We start from the raw sequence: 20,359 nt of genomic DNA on the forward strand, positions 1-20,359 counted from the left end.
TTTTATTTAATAGCAATGAAAGAGTAGCCATCTGTAAATGCGATTCTACCTATGTAACATGTAACCAGCCTGCCTTTGTGTTTTTTTCCGACCCCTCCTTTGCTATTATGATCTATTTTTACTCACAACATTGCATGACCAAAACCCAACACAAAACGTCAGTGGATGTTCTGCTATTATATTTAATAACAAATCCAAGAATCTTTTTGAGAAACACTCCAATGCAGATACATGTGTGTAAGTGACCTTGACAGTCACTGGAAGAGCCATTTACATGAATTCCCTCCATTATACTTAATACGTTTCTCTGGCAGCGGTTGGTGTCGCTCGTGTTAACACTGTTTTCGTTACTAAACCTACTGAAAGCCTTTTAGTTAACATAATGACTTGCGGGAAATGGCTCTGAACATTAGAATGGCAAAAGCCAGGCTCCTAAAGTACAATATGAAAGCATTAATCCAGCCTTTATCTTGAATGTTTTCCATTAGAGTAAAACTGTATTGGCACGGAGCGTGGTAATTATTCTCTTATAGCACAGTATGACTAGCGGTAGAAATGCCGCATGCAATGGAAGCAATATCTTACTTCAGGCCGCTCGGATAAATGTATTGTGTACTTGTGTCAGGCGAGTGGCTGAGCAAGGAGCCGTGACACTGCAGACCCTTCTTTGTAATCTTAAGTGTCCAAGTGGGATCCTTTTGAACAAGGGAGTGCTACAGTATTCCCCTGCCTAGAATAGATAACTTTCGAAGTGTTATTTTATCAAAGTAGCTCCATATATATACATCTTAAAGAGGACCTTTCATCAGATTGGGCACAGGCAGCTCTATATACTGCCGGAAAGCCGACAGTGCGCTGAATTCAGCACACTATCTGCTTTCCAGATCTGTGCCCCGGGTAAAGAGCTATCGGTCCCGTTACCGTAGTACAGTCAGTCAGGAACGTCCTTCTCCACAGCAGCGCCTATCGCGCTGTACCGTGTGAGCGGGGAGGAACGCTTCCCCCCTCTGCTCACAGTGCTCGTCCATAGATGAGTACTATCAGGAGGGGAGGGGGCGTTTCCTCACCGCTCACACTGTACAGCGCGATAGGCGCTGCTGTGGAGAAGGACATTCGTGACTGACTGTCAGAAACACCCTTCTGACTGTAAAGAGCTACAGTACCGGGACCAATAGCGCTTTACCCAGGCCACAGATCGGGAAAGCCGATAGTGCACTGAATTCAGCGCACTGTCAGCTTTCCATCAGTATATAGAACTGCCTGTGCCCAAATCGGTGAAAGGTCCTCTTTAAGTAGTTTATTATATGTGTTCCTGTCTATGCTACATTGTGGATATGTAGTCTTCTCATCAACATAGCACAAACTTACAACTAAACATGACACCATTATTGTAAAGCAGATAACACAGGATTATGCATTTGGGAATATCTAGTTACATAGATAAAGGGGGTTTATAGGACTTTGTAAATGTTGATCTAGCCTTAGGATAGGTAATCAATTAAGGATCTATTGGACACCTGGGACCCCTACAGATCAGCTGTTTGAGGGAACAGCGACAATCCCTGAGTGGCACTTCACAGGCTACATGATGTCACATGGCCTGATCTCAGCTCAGTAATTGGCACCAGCACACCACTATATAAATGTTCAGTGCCATGCTTGGTAAGTACTGAAGAGGCTGCAGCGCTTACCTGTACCCTGCAGCCTTTTCAGATAGCTGATGTCAGACCCCTGCCCATCTTTAGTTGATGACCTATTAGTTTGGAAACACCCCTTTAATAAGGTTGAATAAAGACACAGGTCCATCAAGTTCAACCGATGAACTTTTGGTGTTGATCTAGAGCAGAGGTTCCCAAACTTTTTTTTCTCGTAACCACTTTCAAAATTTTACTGGTTTCGGTGGATCCCCTGCTGCTACATTTCTACCATATTCCCAAAACTCGTCAAAAAATGTGAAGATTCGATCTATCAAGTATCCCGTCGAGTCTCTCGTGGATCTCGGGGGTCTACCTGGACCACTTTGGGAATCACTGATCTAGAGGAATACAAAACCTCTAAAGGTGGACACTTGTTCCCCCATATTAGGGGAAATATATTTGCCAAATCAGAATCATTTTATGTTTCTTTAGATAACCATATAGCTCTTTAGAGATGCTGATATGGTGTCTGCCATTACTACGTCTGGGGAAGGGCATTCCATAGTTTTACTACCCTAACTGTGAAGAATCCCTTCCTATATAGATGCCTAAATCACGTTCCTTCACCCATACAGAATGCCCCCGTACAGAATAAATTATGTGTCCTGACCATACATATATCTGTACATCATCTGTAGATCAAGTCACCTAATGTTTATAGTCTCCCATTATAAGAGAGAACTTTCCTCCCATCTAGCTGTCCGCCTTTGAACCCTCTATAGCTCTCCTATATCCTTTTTAGTATGTGGAATTAAATATCATATACTAGATGTGGCCATACAACAGATATAGGTGAAGGAGGAAGGGAATAGGTGATGGAGACGTGTTACCTCCTTGTTCTCTACCTGCACATGACAAACAGGACAACTTCATATGACAGAGGATACTCACAATACTCGAGAAGATACTATGGAATACAAATACAGATGTAGCATACAGCTCTGCTGCACTACGCGGTTAACATAGTGCGCCGCTTAACTCTATATTATAAAGCTATAGTCACATGATTGTGCTGATTCTCAGTGTATCGTGTCTTTTTACACTGTCATTAGCAGAGTCAGTTCTGGGAAAAAGAAGCCATGTTTCCAACCTGTCAAAATATAGAGAATGCCCTGCTTTACCACAGAACATAGGCAGCACTCGCCCGTGAATGACAGCAGTATGAATAGAGCCTAAATATAGTGTAGTGACCTGTTCATATACATAGAGTGGTGCATTAATACTATAGAAGACTGCCTCAATTTCAACATTTTGCCTCCAACCCCTTTATAGGCCAAAGATAGGACCTGTATCTTTAAAATATTTGTCACATCCGATGGGTAGGCTGTAAATGTCTACGATGGAAAACTCCTCGAAGTGTAGATTCCACGGCAAAGCAGATCTGGTAGACTTCTCGTGTGACTCATTTAGGTTTCAGGCTTTCTGCATGTGTTATACTGTATATGGCAGTTATGGCGAACCTTTTAGAGACCGAGTGCCCAAACTGCAACCCAAAGCCCAATAAATTATCGTGAAGTGCCAACTTAAACTTAATACTATGCGGATCCACAATTGCGGACAGTTATGTACCACAAATTACAGTCATGTGAATGGGGCTTTACAGAGCTTTCAATAATACAAACAACTTTGTACTCGCCCCCCCCTACAGTATTATATCCTCCACAGTAGCCCCCCAGTATGCTCCACAGTAGGCGCCCCCACACAGTATTATACGCTCCATAGTGGCCCCCCACAGGATTATATGCTCCACAGTGGCATCCACACACAGTATTATATGCTTATAAATAGGCCCCCCAGTATTATATGCTCCTCAATACACATCCTCGCCGTGTTATGTGCTCTTCAGTACGTATCCCCAGTATTATGTGCTCTTTAGTACGCCCCCCAGTATTATGTGCTCTTTAGTATGCCCCCCAGTGTTATATGCTCTTTAATACGCATCCCCCCAGTAATATAAGCTCTTTAGTACACCCCCCAGTATTACAAGCTCTTTAGTTCGCCCCCTTTCAGTATTATATGTTCTTTAGTATCATATACACAGTCAGCCATACACTCTCATACTCACCCATGAAGAGCCACCGGCGTCCACCTCCTTTTCACTGCAGGCGCTGATGACATCACCGCACCGCGTGCCATAGGTTCACCATCACTGGTGTATGGCATTAAGTATGCCATTGGGAACTGAGAAGAAAGAACTAAAACTACATTCTCAGACATAATCACGTTTGATAAAAACAAAGTTTCAAAGTTTCCAATTTTTGTTATTTCGAGCCGTTCTTTATTGATAGAAAAGCTGCTCAATAGAGAAAAAGACATGAAAAGTATTGATTTCTCTAAGCTTTGGTGTTGGCAAAGACTTTTTAGAATATCATGAAAGACAAAGAAAACAAACTTTTGGATCCTTGACTAAATCAATCCTCTTCTTTCACTTGAAATGCAATGACCTGACTAAATCTGATTTTGGACAGAGCTCAACTCATTGGAGAGAAAGTGAAAGGGTAGATAATAACAAGATGTGCACATTGTAAGCCGATGGCTGGTCAGATAATGGAGGGGGGTGTACATCTCACCTAGACTACTCAGATGGGTGAGATGAAAAACTCCAGAAAGACTGGTTCTCAGCAGATAACTTTTGTCTGCTGAGTGTTATTTTAAGTTCTCTCTATTGGGCTGGATTTTTAGGAATGGCAGGTAGGTTGGTAGTGGGACCTGTCATTCCAACCCCCTCCAGTCCACACATTGTGGATGTTTCTGCAGCATGTTAACTGGTGTGAATTGTCCTCATCAGTGAGGTTTAAAAGGTCAGCTCCAGCAGCAAGACTTTGGATAGAGCTTGGCTGGAGAGCCAGCAAGAAGGTCAGACTGTTGGAGCTGTACTGGTTGTTGCAATTTACCACTGAGTCTGCTACTATAGGTGAGGTAACCTGTGTTCAGTTAGAGCCTAGCCGGGCAGGTATTTATTTTTGTATTGTTTCCTTTTGTTGCTGCACTACCTTTTTGAGTGAAACTAAAGTCTACCTTTGTTTTGGACTAAAGAAACTGGACTTATGTGTCTATGCCACCCCACCTAGCAACCCCAGACCCTGACAACATTCATAGTCAAGACCTAAAGGACAAACCTAACTATGTACCCTTTATAGTCCTGTTGTCTTCTTGTATAGCAGAAGGGTTACTGGGTCGCCTTCAAGCACTAAGACCTGGATGCAACTCAAAAATCTGCACCCCTCTACAGTTAGACCCTTACAGAGTAATTGCTGTTATTTGGAGTTCCTGTGGAGATCAATTATATTGGGTCCTCTGAATTATTTGCTAAGGTTGGGTTCACACCAGCGCATGAATGCCGTTTGTGGTTTCCATTCCTATGGGGTCCGCGGGTAACCACTTTTTTAAGTGGATTAGGTTTCTGTTGGGGGGGGGGGGTGGTCGCCAAGCAGACCCTACCCAAATGGAAAGCCGAACGCAGGTTTGAACCTGGCGTAAACCTGTCTTTGTTTAGCCTCTGATGATATTTGATCATTTTCTAAGCAGCTACCCTGGAACCTCCTCAAAAGATTCCGTGGTTTTGAAGAAAACCCCTAATCCAGACCAGTTATATTTTTCTTTATATACTTTGCATGTTGCTGGTGGTGTCCTATTGAAGGGCCACCCGTCTAGCAGACCATTTTCAAAGTATTGTCAAAGAGGTTTCTCTGTAATATGAAAGGTGCAAATAACATGGATACACATTATGGGGTCAGTTTTGCAAAAATATCCTGTACTATGGCAAGTATATTTAAAGTTTAAAGTTCCCAATTCTGGTTATAAACGGTACAAAGATTTTCATAATTTTGGTGGAAATTCTCTTTCAGTTCTGAGTGGATGAGAACTAATAAACATTACAGCTTTGGTTAATAATGTATACAATTATAATACACTGGTTTCATAAAAAGGAGTGGTAATAATTGGTTCTCGCCATTTTTGCCCACAGGAAGAAGATCTTGAAGCTCAAATTTCATTCCTTCAGGGACAACTGAACGATTTAGATGCAATGTGCAAGTACTGTGCTAAAATAATGAATACTCACCTTGGTAAGTAGTAATGTCATTCACCATACTTCCTAAGACTCTACTCCATTATGATAAATTATTCTAATGCATTGTATAAATTTTCGTTTGTAAAATTCATTTTTGACTACTGTGCTCTACATCTCTGAGATGCGAGTTATCTGATTCACGTTAAAAACGGCTATATCTATACATTACATATATACTTAAAGGGGTTGTCCGGGGTAAACACAAATTATACCTATAAACTAAACTCCCTCCCCCCACCTAACTTCTAATATACATCAATTTAAAAAAAATGTATAATTACCTATATCCCTGGGGCAGTCATATGACCACGCCAGGGACACTTTCTAATACTCCAGTGATGTTCCGTTTCACCACTTCTGAAACGGAACATCACCAGTACCTCCCACCCCTTCCCCATCCCATCAATACTTACGTATCTTCCTGTGTCCGGAATGGGTCTTCCTTTCCTCTTCTCTTCCAGCACCTGCACAGTCTGGAGGTGACTTCAAGACATGCGCAGTAGAGATGGCAATCCATCTCTACTGCGCATGTCTCACAGTTACTTTGGTCTGTGCACTGAGTCTCCAGGCTGCTCACTCTGAAGGGGAGAGGAGGAGCCGGCTCCCACATTAGAAGCTAGGTAAGTATGATGGGATGGGACCTGGGGGGCTATCAGTGGCCAGGATAGCTAGCTTAGCATAGCTAGGGCGGGATAGCTTAGTGTAGTTTATCTAGGGATACAGTGAGAGAGGAGGGGGAGCAGTGACAGGAAGGTAGCATTACAGGTACACAGGAAGTTACATAGTAGGAAGTTACACATGTAAACAAATTCAGAACATTCCACAGACACCTACAAATCACTCTAAACACTTCTAAAAGTATATGGGTGCACGTTTAACCCATTAATAACACGAACACACCTTTAAAAAAAATAGTAATAATTCTGCCTCGAAAATGACTGTTTAACTTTAAAGAATTTATCTGATTTGGAAAACCCATTTTGAAATGTACATTATTTTACACCATTTTGCATAGTGTAGTCTGACAAGCTAGTGGCCCTTTAAAAAGTTTATAGGGGTTTTCCATGATAACTAGAAAACCCAAGAGTAGCCGAGGGTGGGGTAAAATAAACCATAATAATAATAATAATAATAATACATTTTATTTATATAGCACCAACATATTCCGCAGTGTTGTACAATTTGTAGGGTTCAAATACAGACAGATACATAACAAAGAACGTCATTTCACACAATGGAACTGAGGGCCCTGCTCGCAAGAGCTTACAATCTATGAGGTAGAGGGAGTGACACAAGAGGCAGCAGGGGCGGCATTGCTTATGCAGAGGTCAGACACTTTCGTAATAGAGGTTACTGTCATTACACAAACAAAACCTTATGAGCCATCACTAGTAGTGTCCTGTAACATGTGGATGGAGCTTGGACAAATAAAGTTAGCCTGAAAAGACATCATATCATGTGGGGAAATGTGGGAGCGGGGACAGAGGAGGGTTACATTTTGGGGATTCTAATTATAGTATGGAAGGGTTTACGTTAGAAATTGTGATAGGCCTGTCTGAAAAGATGTGTCTTTAGTTTGCGTTTGAAACTGTAGAAATTGGGAGTTAATCTGATTGTCCGGGGTAGAGCATTCCAGAGAAGTGGTGCAACTCGGGAGAAGTCTTGTATACGAGCGTGGGAGGTTCTGATAATAGAGGATGTAAGTGTTAGGTCATTGAGTGAGCGGAGAGCACGGGTTGGGCGGTAGACAGAGATGAGTGAGGAAATTTAGGGAGGTGCAGCATTATGGAGAGCCTTGTGGATGAGGGTGATAACTTTATTTTTTTTTCTATAATGAATAGGCAGCCAATGTATCGACTGGCACAGACCAGAGGCATCGCTGTAGCATCTAGCCTGATAGATGAGCCTGGCCGCTGCATTCAGAATAGATTGTAGAGGGGAGAGTTTAGTGAGGGGAAGACCGATTAGTAAGGAGTTACAGTAGTCAAGGCGAGAATGAATCAGAGAGACAATAAGTGTCTTTAGTGTATCTCTGGTGAGGAAAGGGCGTATTCTGGAGATGATTTTGAGGTGGAGGTGACATGAACGTGCGAGTGATTCAATATGAGGGGTGAAGGAAAGGTCTGCGTCAAACATGACCCCGAGGCAGCGGGAATGCTGCCTAGGAGTTATAGTAAGGCCTGAGACTGCAATGGATATATCAGAGACAGATCCATTAGATGGTGGAAACAGTAGTAGTTCAGTCTTAGAGAGATTTAGTTTCAGATAGAGCGAGGACATGATATTAGAGACAGCAGAAAGACAGTCATTGGTGTTCTGTATTAGTGCAGGGGTGATGTCATGGGAAGATGTGTATAATTGGGTGTCATCAGCATAAAGATGGTACCGGAAGCCAAATCTGGCAATGGTTTGTCCAGTGGGGGCTATGTAGAGAGAAAAGAGCAGGGGGCCTAGGACCAAGCCATGAGGAACCCCAACAGCAAGGGAAACCATAAAGTGAAACCTACCCGCTGTTGTGCCAGAAGTGCAGAGGCTGTGGTGACCATTGCGGCTAGTCACTGGCCTCAGTGGTCAACTGATATATGCTAGTGACATCACTGCTGATAGATTGTCAGCCCCTCTGTGATTGGGTGATGTGATCACCTGAGCCACAGCACTTCCTGCCCAGCCACTACTGGTATTGGATGGAATGGAAGACTCAACAAATCAATGGAGAATCAGGACTAGATGAGTATCACCTTATTTTACCTCCACCCTTGGCTCCTCCTGAATTTTCCAGTGATTTCCTTTGAGAGGGGACTGAGAATTGGATGAACCTCATTAGAAAAATTAAAAGAAGGATACCAGGGATTTAACTATATAGTACAATTACAGTTATGGACTCAAGATTTTAAGGACATGTTGGGTTTTTATACTGACTACCAGAATGGAGGCGGGAAGGAATTTTTTTCTCCTGAAATGGGGCAATTGCCATGAGCCACATGGGGTTGTTTTGCCTTCCCCTGGATCAACGCTGTAGGGATTGTAGGGTTATAGGTTGGACTTGATGGGCTGATGTCTTTATCCAACCTCATCTATTATGTAACTATGTAACAGTGATAATGTTATTGGAGCGACTGTTCCATCTTATATCATGAATATTTAGTTTAATAAAGACCATATTTAGAAGAGGTCGTCTGCTGAGATACATCTGGCAGAATGTGATAAATGACATTTTGCACTTGGTCTTTATGGATATTTTACCCTGAAAGCCAAACCGCTAGATCTATTTGCATTTAGCTTCAGGCTATTCAAACATCCTAACACATCAGGGCTAACACATGGCCATTTCATATTGAAGTCTAAATTCTGGGAGATCTGGAGCGATCTGGAATAATGTGAAGCCAGGAAGCCGTAAAGTAGAAGCGCAGATCTACCGAACCTCTCCTTACTGCATTCTGATTTATGGCAAATGACAAAGCTCAATCGTACATCCTTCCTAGGTTACATTTTATGACATCTAATGACATTTTCATTTCAGGTAATATTTAGACTGGAGGATAGTTGCATAAAATAAGGAGAGGATGATTTAAGATGTTCCTCCTCGTAGCGATCCACATAAGCAGTAATTTGCTGCCTGTCTGCATTACTTACTATTTTGTATAAAAAAGACCTAATTGTCACTATGGAAGTGAGTTGTACATCACACTGTAGCTTGGCTGCAAATTAATCTGATAAATTAGATATGCCAGACTGAACATTTGTGAGGGATTATTCATTGGAGTAATCGAGCCAGGATAATGTGTTACTGATGAGCGAGTGGTGATGAAAGAAAAAACCCACTCTCCACATCATTACGTAGGTTTCTTCTTTATTAACGACTCAAGCATCGCTTCCAAAAGTGAATAACGTCGTTCTTTAGTAATTGCTTCATGCTGCTATACAGCATGTAGACCTGGTGCTGAAACATCAGCTTTAGCGAACACTTATGATAGGAAACTTATACCAAAGGATGAAAGATAAATAGCTGATCAGTGGGAGTCCAACTACTGAGATCTCTATCGATCCTGAGTTTTCTCTGCACAGTCAGAGGTGAGGGGGTCATTCAATGTTAGGACCACCCACTGGACTCAATTACTACATCTAATTTGTTCAACGGTTCCAAAGAAGAGACAGCACTGGTTCACTGTGGCCTCTTCAAATAGTTGATCGATGGGGTTCAGTGTGGCAGACCTCCATCAATCTGATATTGATCACCTATCCTAGAGGTCATCACTATCGTAGTATTGGAAGACTCTTATTAAGAGAACCTTTCACTTAGATTTCCAAAGCTCAATGACATATCTAAATTTAAAATCATATTTCTAAAGGTGTCATTTCATTGCATTATTCCAAAAGTACAAGCTCCATTAGTGTCTATGAAAATTAGCTAATACTAGCCAAATGGCCAGTAAAAGTGTGTTTGGTTTTTTTTCTGGAGACCGTATCTCTATATGCTGTATTTCTTGCAGTGATACTCCCCACTTGACTACCATACTCCAACTACCAACACAAATGGCGCATAAATTTCATCTGTGTGCCATCTATTCCACTTTCTCACCATATGCGTGCTCTTAGCCTTAGGTACATTGTCTCACAGCCTTTAGGGACTTGCTTTACTTCTTAGCGTATTGGCTATATGTTACATTTAGTAGTATTTTTCTACATGCTGTAATGCGCCTTACTTGTACTTGTTTTTTCTGATATGCATCAATAAATTTTTGGATATTTTTTATATATGGATGTTTGCAGTTTACGTTCCTTTATGGTGGCCTTGTTTTTTGTGGCCTGTGCTTGTTATTGCAGCCCAAGCTTCACCCTGCTGAATGACGGGGGCGCTGAGTGTCGTCTGGTGTCTCAGTATCCCTAAGAAAATTGCAAGGATCGATTTGTCTGTTATCTTCTATATCTGATTTCCATGAATGTATAGCTCCAGTGGGTAGTGACATTTTAATAACAGTAACATCTCATCCCTTCCTATACTTCACATAGAGGTTCCCTGCACACTGTATGTACAATTACTAGGCACTAGAGATGAGCAAACAGTAAAATGTTTGAGGTTCGATATTCGTTTCGAGTAGCCCCTCAATATTCAACTACTCGAATCGAATATCAAACCCTATTATAGTCTATGGGGAGAAAATGCTTGTTTCAGGGGTAGGTAACATTCGATCAAATTATACTTACCAAGTCCACGAGTGAGGGTCGAGCTGGATCCTCCGAGAAGTCTTCTCCGCGCAGCGTCCCCGCGGAATCTTCCGGCTCTGAATTCACTCTGCCAGGCATCGGGCCTGGGCACAGCTGACTGCGCGTGCCCGCACTACAAGCGGGTATGCGCAGTCGGCTCTGCCCAGGCCCGATGCCTGGCAGAGTGAATTCAGAGCCGGAAGACACCGCGGGGACGCTGCACAGAGAAGACTTCTAAAGGTAGGAGAAGAACCAGCGTTGATTGGCTGACTGTATACATTCGGCCAATCAATGCTGGTTCTGCATCGAACTTTTACATTCGAATAGCGAGTGGTACTCGAGCGAGTACGAGTATTTCGAATACCGTAGTATTCGATCGAATACCTACTCGATTGAGTACTATTCGCTCATCTCTACTAGGCACATATCGTTTGTCATGACTACTATAGCATTCAATAAATGAACAACTCACAATGTACGTTGCCATATAACCTGTTTTTCTAGTAACTTCATTATCAGTAATCTGTGATTTGCTCACAACAACTCTAGCTTTAGCAGGCACCACCGCCTCCCAGATGTTGTGAATTGTATTTTTCTCACCGTATACTATATATAAATCCCTTGAGACTAGTTTCAATCTGTGTGGAAGAACCATGGCTCATAGCATATGGTATACGTAGAGAAGGTGACACGGTATCGTATTTACTGAGAAGAACATGGAAAAATGACAATGAATATAGAGGCAGTAAAAATGCTCCTAATATTGGTCATCTATACATTTTAGCAGTCAGAAAAGCAGCAGAACATTTGGCAAATGTGATGAGACCTTCTCCTGCTTAGATATGATCTATGGTGTTCATGGATGCTGACTGAAAGTGTCTTCCAGAAACTGGCAGGAATTTATAGTCCATCTGCAACCCAGATGGAAAATACTCCGACTAGCGTATTGTTAGCAACCCACACAACAACCTTTTGTCCAACCTACTGGCGCCAGTGGAGTTTTTTCATATAACCATGGGCCCGGTCATACTATAGACGTTTTATGTTTAATTATCCCTCCAAAATAGGATTAAACAATAGCGTTGATTCGAATAGTATTTGAAACATAGTTTTGAATACCTCGCTCCCATAGGAATGAATGGGAGCGGGTGAACAGCAAGGAGTTAAGCGCCGGCCTCGAGCTGGCCACTCCCATTCATTTCTATGGAGTAAGGCATTCGAAACTAGAGTTTCAAATATTATTCGCTCATCTCTATCAAACAACCAAAAAGCTGCACCATTTTTTAAAGCAGTTTTTAAATTCTTCTTGTGTTTTTAGGAGCTTTTTGAAGCATTTTAGAGTTATCCTCTTGATTTCAATGGAGTGTGGGGGGGGGGTTCTGCTTCAAGATAGAGCAGTAGACTTTGTTATTCTACTAGCTAAAAAACAATTAAATAATTGGAAGAATTTTCAGGTGTTTTGACGACACAGAAAAAAAAAAAACTCGAAAACAGCACCAAAAGAAGCAGTGCTATATAAAGATTTGTTGAGTGCTGAATGTCAGAGGGATTCTTTGCTAGAAGTCGTAATTCTAGGACTCAGCAGCTCCGTAACACAGCATGCTATGGTACATGCCACAACTTTCAGACCTATTACAAAAAATAAGCCCTAGCTAGATTTACCAGATTTTTTTGGAGTAGGCTTGAAATAGAAGCCCTACTCCAAAAATAAGCCCTAGTTAGTTTAACCCTTTCCTGACATCTGCCATTACAGTGGATGACGGGTCCTTAAAGATGGCAGCCGCTCCGCTTCAGAGCAGCTACCATAGCTACCGTGTCAGGTTAATGCCCACGATCAGTGTCTATGCTGATTGCAGGCATTGTTGAGCGTGATCCTTTCTCCTTCTCACCAAAGTAATACAACCACCATAGTTACTATACGTGGTCTCCACTGTACATTATATTTGCAAAGACCCGCGGTTAATGCCCATGATCAGAGTGGACAATTGCAGGTTCAAGACCCTTAGGAGGGATTAATAGTAAAAAAAAATAATAATAATCTTTAAAAAAAAAAAAAAAAAAAAAACAATAAATAAACAATAAATGTTCAAGAATACATATAACACTAATATATTACTGTGAAACACATACACATTAGGTATCCCCGTGTACAAAAATACCTACAAACTTATAAAACAATTTTTCCTCTATGGTGAAAGCTGTTGCAGAGGGAAAAAAAGCAGCAATAAAAATTAATCAAATGTGTGATGGTTATTCGTGGAAAAAATTAAGACCTACGCCGAACATAAGCCCTAGCCCTATTTTGAAGAAAAAAATAAATAAATATGACCCTGTCTTATTTTTGCAGAAACATGGTATTAGACGTGAAAGTAAAAAAACTTTGTGTACTTTTATACATTTAGGCCCCACAGACCTCTGTAGATGTCCTAGTATGACTCCCAGCTATGCAGGAACAGGGAATCACTGAGAAGAGGAAAAACTAGCTCCACCTATCCCTTGGTTCTAACACTGAGCTCCAGTCCTCAGTGCCTTCATATGTTTGCATGACTACAGCTGAGAAAGTAATTTAAGCCAGTGATTTTTTTTAAACCCTTCAGGACAAGACCACTTTTCCATACAATGTGCTAGAATGTTTTTTTTTCAGTACATAGTTGTGTAAGGTGTATTTTTTGTGGGACGAGATATAGTTTTTATTGATACCATTTTGGGGAACAGTCTGAGATTATATGTATTTTATTTATTTGTTTTCAAGCTTTTTTTTTTTATCATATTCAACTTTTAATTTTAAACTCTCCCTAGGGAGCATGAATCCTAGAGGACCTGACCATTCAGACAGTATTCTGCAATACTATTGTATTGCAATATATTGTAAAATACCTTCACTTCTATTTCATGTTGCCTGAGTCCTATCCATAATCTCCTGTGCGAAAGAGTTAAAGAGAATTTGTCACTGTACATTTATCTCAATGTTCAAGAGGCATGGTATAGGACATGGGGAACTGAAAATTGATATGTAATGTTTTGGGTAAAGATTCAGTATATTTTGTAATTAATGTGAAAGCCTCCCCTCTATGACCGTACATATCTAAATAACTCAGTCACAGATGGGACCGCCTTCTTGACTTTGTAGCATAGTGTGAGAAAGTGAAGGGTGTGGTCTGGGAAGACAGGTATGTTCCAGCCAGGCAGCTAAAGGGTGTTTGGTAAAGGCCCACACCAGGGAGGTCAGCTGTGTAATCAATGCCTGATATAATCTGTGTGTGAGGACTAGCAGTGTGGCACCTCACTGACAGAGCTGACCTGTTCAGACCGAACCTACAAAGCAGGTACTGTGCCACCGATTTCATGTTACCAGAGTGAGAGTCTGGCAGCCAGGCTCCTGTATAGTGAGGGAACAGGTTATGTTTAGTTAGTTCTCAGCCGAGAAGGTTTTTGTTTGTGCCTTTGCAAAGGCAGTTAATGCACTGCAAGTGAATAAAGACTGAACTTGTGTGCAACCCAGTCTCTGTGTCTCTGTTTCCTGCACTGCTACTGAGCATCTACCTGAGCGATTACCCACAATAGATATAAATGAATTAAATACAAGTTAGGATAGGTTCACATCTCTGCTGGGCTCTCGACCGTTGCCAAAACAGTGGTTACCAATGGACATCAGCAGACCCCATAGAGTATAATGAGGTCTATCAGGTGTCCCCCCATATTTATAGTGAAACTGACATAGCAAAAATTCAGGACCTTTCTTGGAGCCGATATCTGGCGGTTTCTGTGGCGGGGTCTTCAACAGAGATTTTGGTGCCTTATACAGAATCTTTTCCCACAAAACTATCTCAATCTGCTCAGCTCCCCCTGCTCTATAACATGCTGCCCGCAGATTAGACTAAATTTTTCCAGGTGACAGGTTCCCTTTAAGTTAATATCTAGAGGTAGAAAGAGTTGGTGCATCAGAAAAAATTCAGACTAAATACAGTTGGAGGACGTAGCCTTGTGTATCATGAAGTATATATGAGCGTACAGTAAGTCAGTACTTGCTCATCCTCATTGGTAAAGCAGATCTGATGCACGCACGGTTCCTTGTTCTGTTCTATGACACATAATAACATGCTGCTAGGTTACAGATGGTTTTTATCACAACAGATAACACTTCTCAGTTTCAATCCATGTGCACTTGGATTCACCTTTGCCTGTAACGTCAATCAGACTAGATTTACGAATTGGTAAAGGGTTACATTTATTGTCATGCTCTAAAGAGGATACAGTCAAACATTTACCCATAGATGGAGCAAAGACATATCTCTCATAGTGGCCACGTTACTGGGATATCGCTCTGCACATTCTTTTGTTGTAAGAGTCATTTCTGGAAACATTTTCTAATGGTACAGCACGATTCTTGGCTTTTCTGCTAGTAAAAACAGCATGCTCTGTTTAGAACAACACCAAGTATCCCATGTAATATTGCAAGTAATTGGATATTCGTCACAAGTCCAAGATGATCTTAATATATCTCATTTGACACTTTATTCTGAGTAATGAAGGTTTTAATTGGCGTAATTCAGTCTTGTATTGTCTCACGTCCAGGCAATAAAATGATGTCATATATGTCAGATGAGCACAAGGGACTATTCACAGTATATGGCAGGGATAAAGCTGTATTAGATAACACCTCTAGTGTCAGACCGTATATACAGTAGTCTTTCAAATATATTAGCCAATTGCCTAAAGAGGGCCTTTCCGCCACACACATTGGAGTGGCTTTATTAAGACTGGTGTAGGTCTGGCATAGATTTCCGTTATAACTTACACCAGCAAACGACCCATGTCCCGCTCCACTCACATTCACACAAGGCGGAGAGAGAGACGCAGACCAGGGGTTGTGGCACATGTTTGGTACAAAAAGGGCCTGGTGTTTGCCACAATATCTATTTTCTGGTGTATGGGGATTGATATATTCCCTCATAAAATAGTGAAATTATGTCTCAGGAGTCTGACAAAGATTGTCCAGCATTTTAGACTCCATTCAAAAGGCATGCCACCTTTTAGAGGGAGTCTGTCAACAGTAAATTGAATATTAGCCTAGTCATAGAGTCTTGCATATGTGTTTCTATGTGTTTCTAAATGTGCCCCTACTGTTCACCTTTGCAGCCCCATTTTTATGTAAATATTAGGTTTATTCATGCAGATGAAGGAAAAATGCTATAAGTGTGCGCCATAGTTTACCAGGCTTTGGTCTCATCTCAAGTTTCCATGGCAAAGTACATTTTCCCTCATTTACATATGAAGAAAACTACGATTTACATGAAAATGGGACTGCAAAGCTGAATAACAGTCATATCACCTCTATAAGGTATTATGATTAGGTTTATAACCAATGTATTGCTTACAGTCTCCCTTTAAAGGGCTTGTTCAGCCTTTTGAAAATTCTGAGTTACAACAGAGTAGGGGACAGGCACCCTGCCGATCATTTGGTTGCAGCAGCCGCTAGCACTGGAACTACAAAGTAGATAGTCCATTGTGTAGTGGTCATGTCGCGTTACTGCCGCTCACTTTCCTATGATGTGAACTCCGATCACGGCATATTAATTTGAATATACCGTAAATGTCCCATAGTGGTGGCGATAAGGTCATAGTCGCGTTTATGACTAAATGACCAATAATCTCGGGTAACTGTCGTTGTCCTAATTAATTAGGCTGAGTGCCAGGCGGTAAATAAATCACACCACTCTGTGTTGGTATTCATTCTTTTCTCAACCAAAGAATGTATGCTGACACACTTTTTATTGAGAACATGGGGTTAAATAGTAGCACAGAAAGGAAGTGATATAACAATAACATAAGTTTTCATATTCATTCCTGATTGGTATGATACATCTCAATCAAACAGAAAAAGTTTAAGCAGTGCCATATATAGCCAGCTGGTCCTGGTCCTGCGTGGTAACCTTGGGGAGCTGTTTTCTGGCAACAAGCCAAGCATTTGTTTTTCTTGCACCCATCTTGGAAACAGGCGCCATCTTATCACATAACATTATACCAGTTTCAAGCATAAGCAACTATATCTAGCATTCAGCTTTAAGGATAACAATGTTTTTTCATACAATACATAATTATAAACTTCACAGTGGTGCCAAAAGGAAACTTTAGTGTGTATAAATATGATTGAAACTGTCTAGTCAGGTATGTTTGACTTTTAAAGTTGTGTCTACCCTTTAGGGCTCATTCACACGGGGCAAGAGGGGGCAGATTCTGACGCCGAATCCACCTCAGAATCCGCCCCCTCACAACAGAGATCTATGTAGACCGCTAGCTTCCTTTTTACCGTGAGCGGTATGTTCCGGCTCACGGTAAAAAGAAGTGAGCTGCCCTTTCTTCAGGCGGATTCCATGGATGAGTCAGCCCCGGTGTCTGCCTCACGACAGCACCCTCCAGACTAGGCCCATTCATTTGGGCCTACTCCGGAGCGGGAAGCCGCGACAATCGCAGCAGGCGTATTTCGGTCCAATTCTGATGCGGCTTCCCGCATCATAATCAGGACCAAAATATGCGGTCCCGTGTGAACGAGGCCTTACTGTAAGATAGACTGTTTTTTCGTGTGTCCACCAGTTCTCTGTAAACACCACCAACTTATAGAACAAACATATCTTATGCAATACTGAGAATTTTTCCAGGGTTCTGTACACCCTACTTACCATACAAGTATGTGTGACCCTATATGCGATGATAAAATGGGGCCTGCTTCCAATTCACTTATCACACTTGGCTACACAGGAGTGAAGTGAGCTCTTCCATCACACATCTATCATCACTTATGAAGGCCTCCTCACTGCTGCCCACTTCTTGGAACTTCCCACCTGTGATTCATTGGTATGACATATATTGGGAAAATGTCATAACTCTTGTTGGGTTATATGGGGTATATAGTAATTTTATGCTTAGCAAGTGATGCCAAAACTTTTTCCAAGTTCAGATATACCAAACATGCACAATGAATTTTTCTCCATTCCCTTTATACATAATTTGGGGCAGTTATTAATGCTCAACATCCAGATTTTTTATGTAACTAGCTCTTATGGTTCCCCGGCGCCTGGATGGTTATAAAACACAAATTAGATAAGAACATATGTGTCTTTGATGTCATCATTTTTCTATGTCTGATATGCAGTTTTTTTGGTCAGTCATGCTGTCAGACTGACAATGAGTTGAAACATCTAGATGCCAACCACCCACAAAGACTTGCTAATTAGATTGACCACAATTGGTTTAGCACCTGGGACCCCATCTGTTGCCTGAGCTGTGAATTGCAATTTCGAATTCCAATACGCAGGAAACCCTCAGACGTTGCACAGACAAGTACACAAGACTAATCGTCCAACTACACCAATAAATACAAAAACATAGCTATAAGAAAATTCATGATTAGACATAGAACTTAATATGATATGTAAACAATTCATCACAAGCAGCATATTAAATGTGTAATCAATTATATATGATATAATTCCCTACTATCTGCTTTAGGAGACTGTATTTTGCTGGTGGAAACTTGGGGCAGCAGCAGGGAATTTGCATTTTCTTTTGCATTCCTGGTTCCTTTATTTTTTCTACACTCATGTAACGTAGGCCTTACAGTTCAATGATCACTGTCATTTCCACAAACTTTTCATTAATCAGAAGAACATCGGTGAGAACATCTTGTAGTATATCTATTCAGAGAAAGATTCCTATATTACCACTTACCAAGTGGCTTTGCTTTTCTTACCTGTGTCTTAAACTGCTTATTCACTTTGCTAAATTCATCTTGGGAGATGAGACATACTGTCAGCCCACAGGCGGATCAAATGACATGCTTCTCATAGACGTCTATGCAAAGGGCAGAATGAGAAGGAGCCCGATGCCAGAGAATCAGAGACACGCACATAGACATGCTGCTGAAGCTAATGGTTGTTTTTTTCTATCTAAACCCAGAGCTTTATTCATGTCAGTACTGTTCAGCACTACTTTATAATGTTTTCAGTGCTGCAGCTACCTCTCTGTATATGAGAGAGTCAGGAGAGCAGAATCTTATCTTCAATATATACCTTGGGACATCATAGTAGCTACTTGACTCTCCATCTACTAGCTCAGGGAAAACTGACAGAAGTGGAGCCTGCAGCTTATGAGTAATGTAATAGTCAGCTATGTTGTAACACCTTGTGTATACACAAAGAAGCTAATTCTGTAAAGTCACCATAAACAACAGGTACACTTTAGCAACTGTGTTAGAGCAAATTCTTATCTACAGGGGTTCATGATGCAGCAAATCATAATATATTTTTGTGTATGATGTCACATGTTAGTCATCTGGGTTCCATATGGTAGCGCCCAATAGACTGCTGAATTGTAGGATGTTTCTATGCACAGGGACAACAGAAACTGCAACGGAACCCATTTGAGTTGAATTTCTTGACACAGGACCTTAAGGGAAATGGCGTTATGCAGACAAAATACTTGACACATTCACTCTCATGATCTCGCCGGGTTCAGTTGGCATAGTGAGGCATATCCTAGTGATATACTGTCAGTAGCTAAGACTAAGTACCCATTTACTCCATCTCCTCAAGTAGCTTAAACATACGTGACTGAATTGATGTGCTCCAGTGCTCAGCAGCATAACATGACTCTACTTCACCACCCACCGATACTATTATCTCATATGCAGACTAAGACTAAGTAAAATAACCTGGATCCAGCCATTACTATCAATTACATTTTCCAAAGAGAACATTTATCTTCTGTTCCTGCCCTTTATACGGCAGATAATTATTTTAAGGCACTATAATAAGATGCAGTATATACATTTGGTCTACAGGAATTATAATTGCTTTATACATTTTTTTTCTTAGTAAAGGTCAGCTTCTGGTATACTAAGGTGCAGCGAAAGGTTAGCATATTGTATCTTGTATGTATGTCAGAGCATGACCTCTGGAAAACCCATTAGAATTCCGCATAATGTTATTTTAAATTGCAAATTTTTTTTTATATTTTTGCTATTGTGTTTGGAGGGATTTGGTGAACATTCTTGTAATATACTTTATTAACCCTAGAACGCATACCTGGGGCCTCGCAGGCCTGCCGGGTTACTTGTTTTCTATTTTCTGTAAAAGTACTTTAGTTTGAATTTTGAAACTCTAGGTAATCCTCAGGTATATAGTTGTTAGTAATTTCCAGTTGTTCATATATTTTTATGTTATAGGCATTTCGGTATAACAACCTTTTTTTGTGACTACCCCATATTCACGCACCTGGGGCCTTTTAGGCCTGTGTGCAAATAACACAGAATAACTCAAATAAAAATACTTTTCAAAATGTATTTTACAATTGCAAAGTAAGGATGCATTCCTAGTAGCACTGGGGT

General features: G+C 41.1%; 1 protein-coding gene across 2 annotated transcripts in view; it reads left to right on the top strand.

Annotated features, from left to right (window-relative positions):
• Window positions 1-20,359, top strand: part of TBC1D5 (TBC1 domain family member 5) — a 438,516-nt gene that overhangs the window by 395,397 nt on the left and 22,760 nt on the right. For both annotated transcript variants that reach the window (XM_075271425.1, XM_075271426.1), the window contains exon 20: window positions 5,665-5,764. In XM_075271425.1, coding sequence (XP_075127526.1) covers window positions 5,665-5,764 — 100 coding nt within the window. The remainder of the gene's footprint in view (window positions 1-5,664; window positions 5,765-20,359) is intronic.

Source organism: Leptodactylus fuscus, chromosome 4 (assembly GCF_031893055.1).
Source record: "Leptodactylus fuscus isolate aLepFus1 chromosome 4, aLepFus1.hap2, whole genome shotgun sequence".
Taxonomy (NCBI): Eukaryota; Metazoa; Chordata; class Amphibia; order Anura; family Leptodactylidae; genus Leptodactylus; species Leptodactylus fuscus.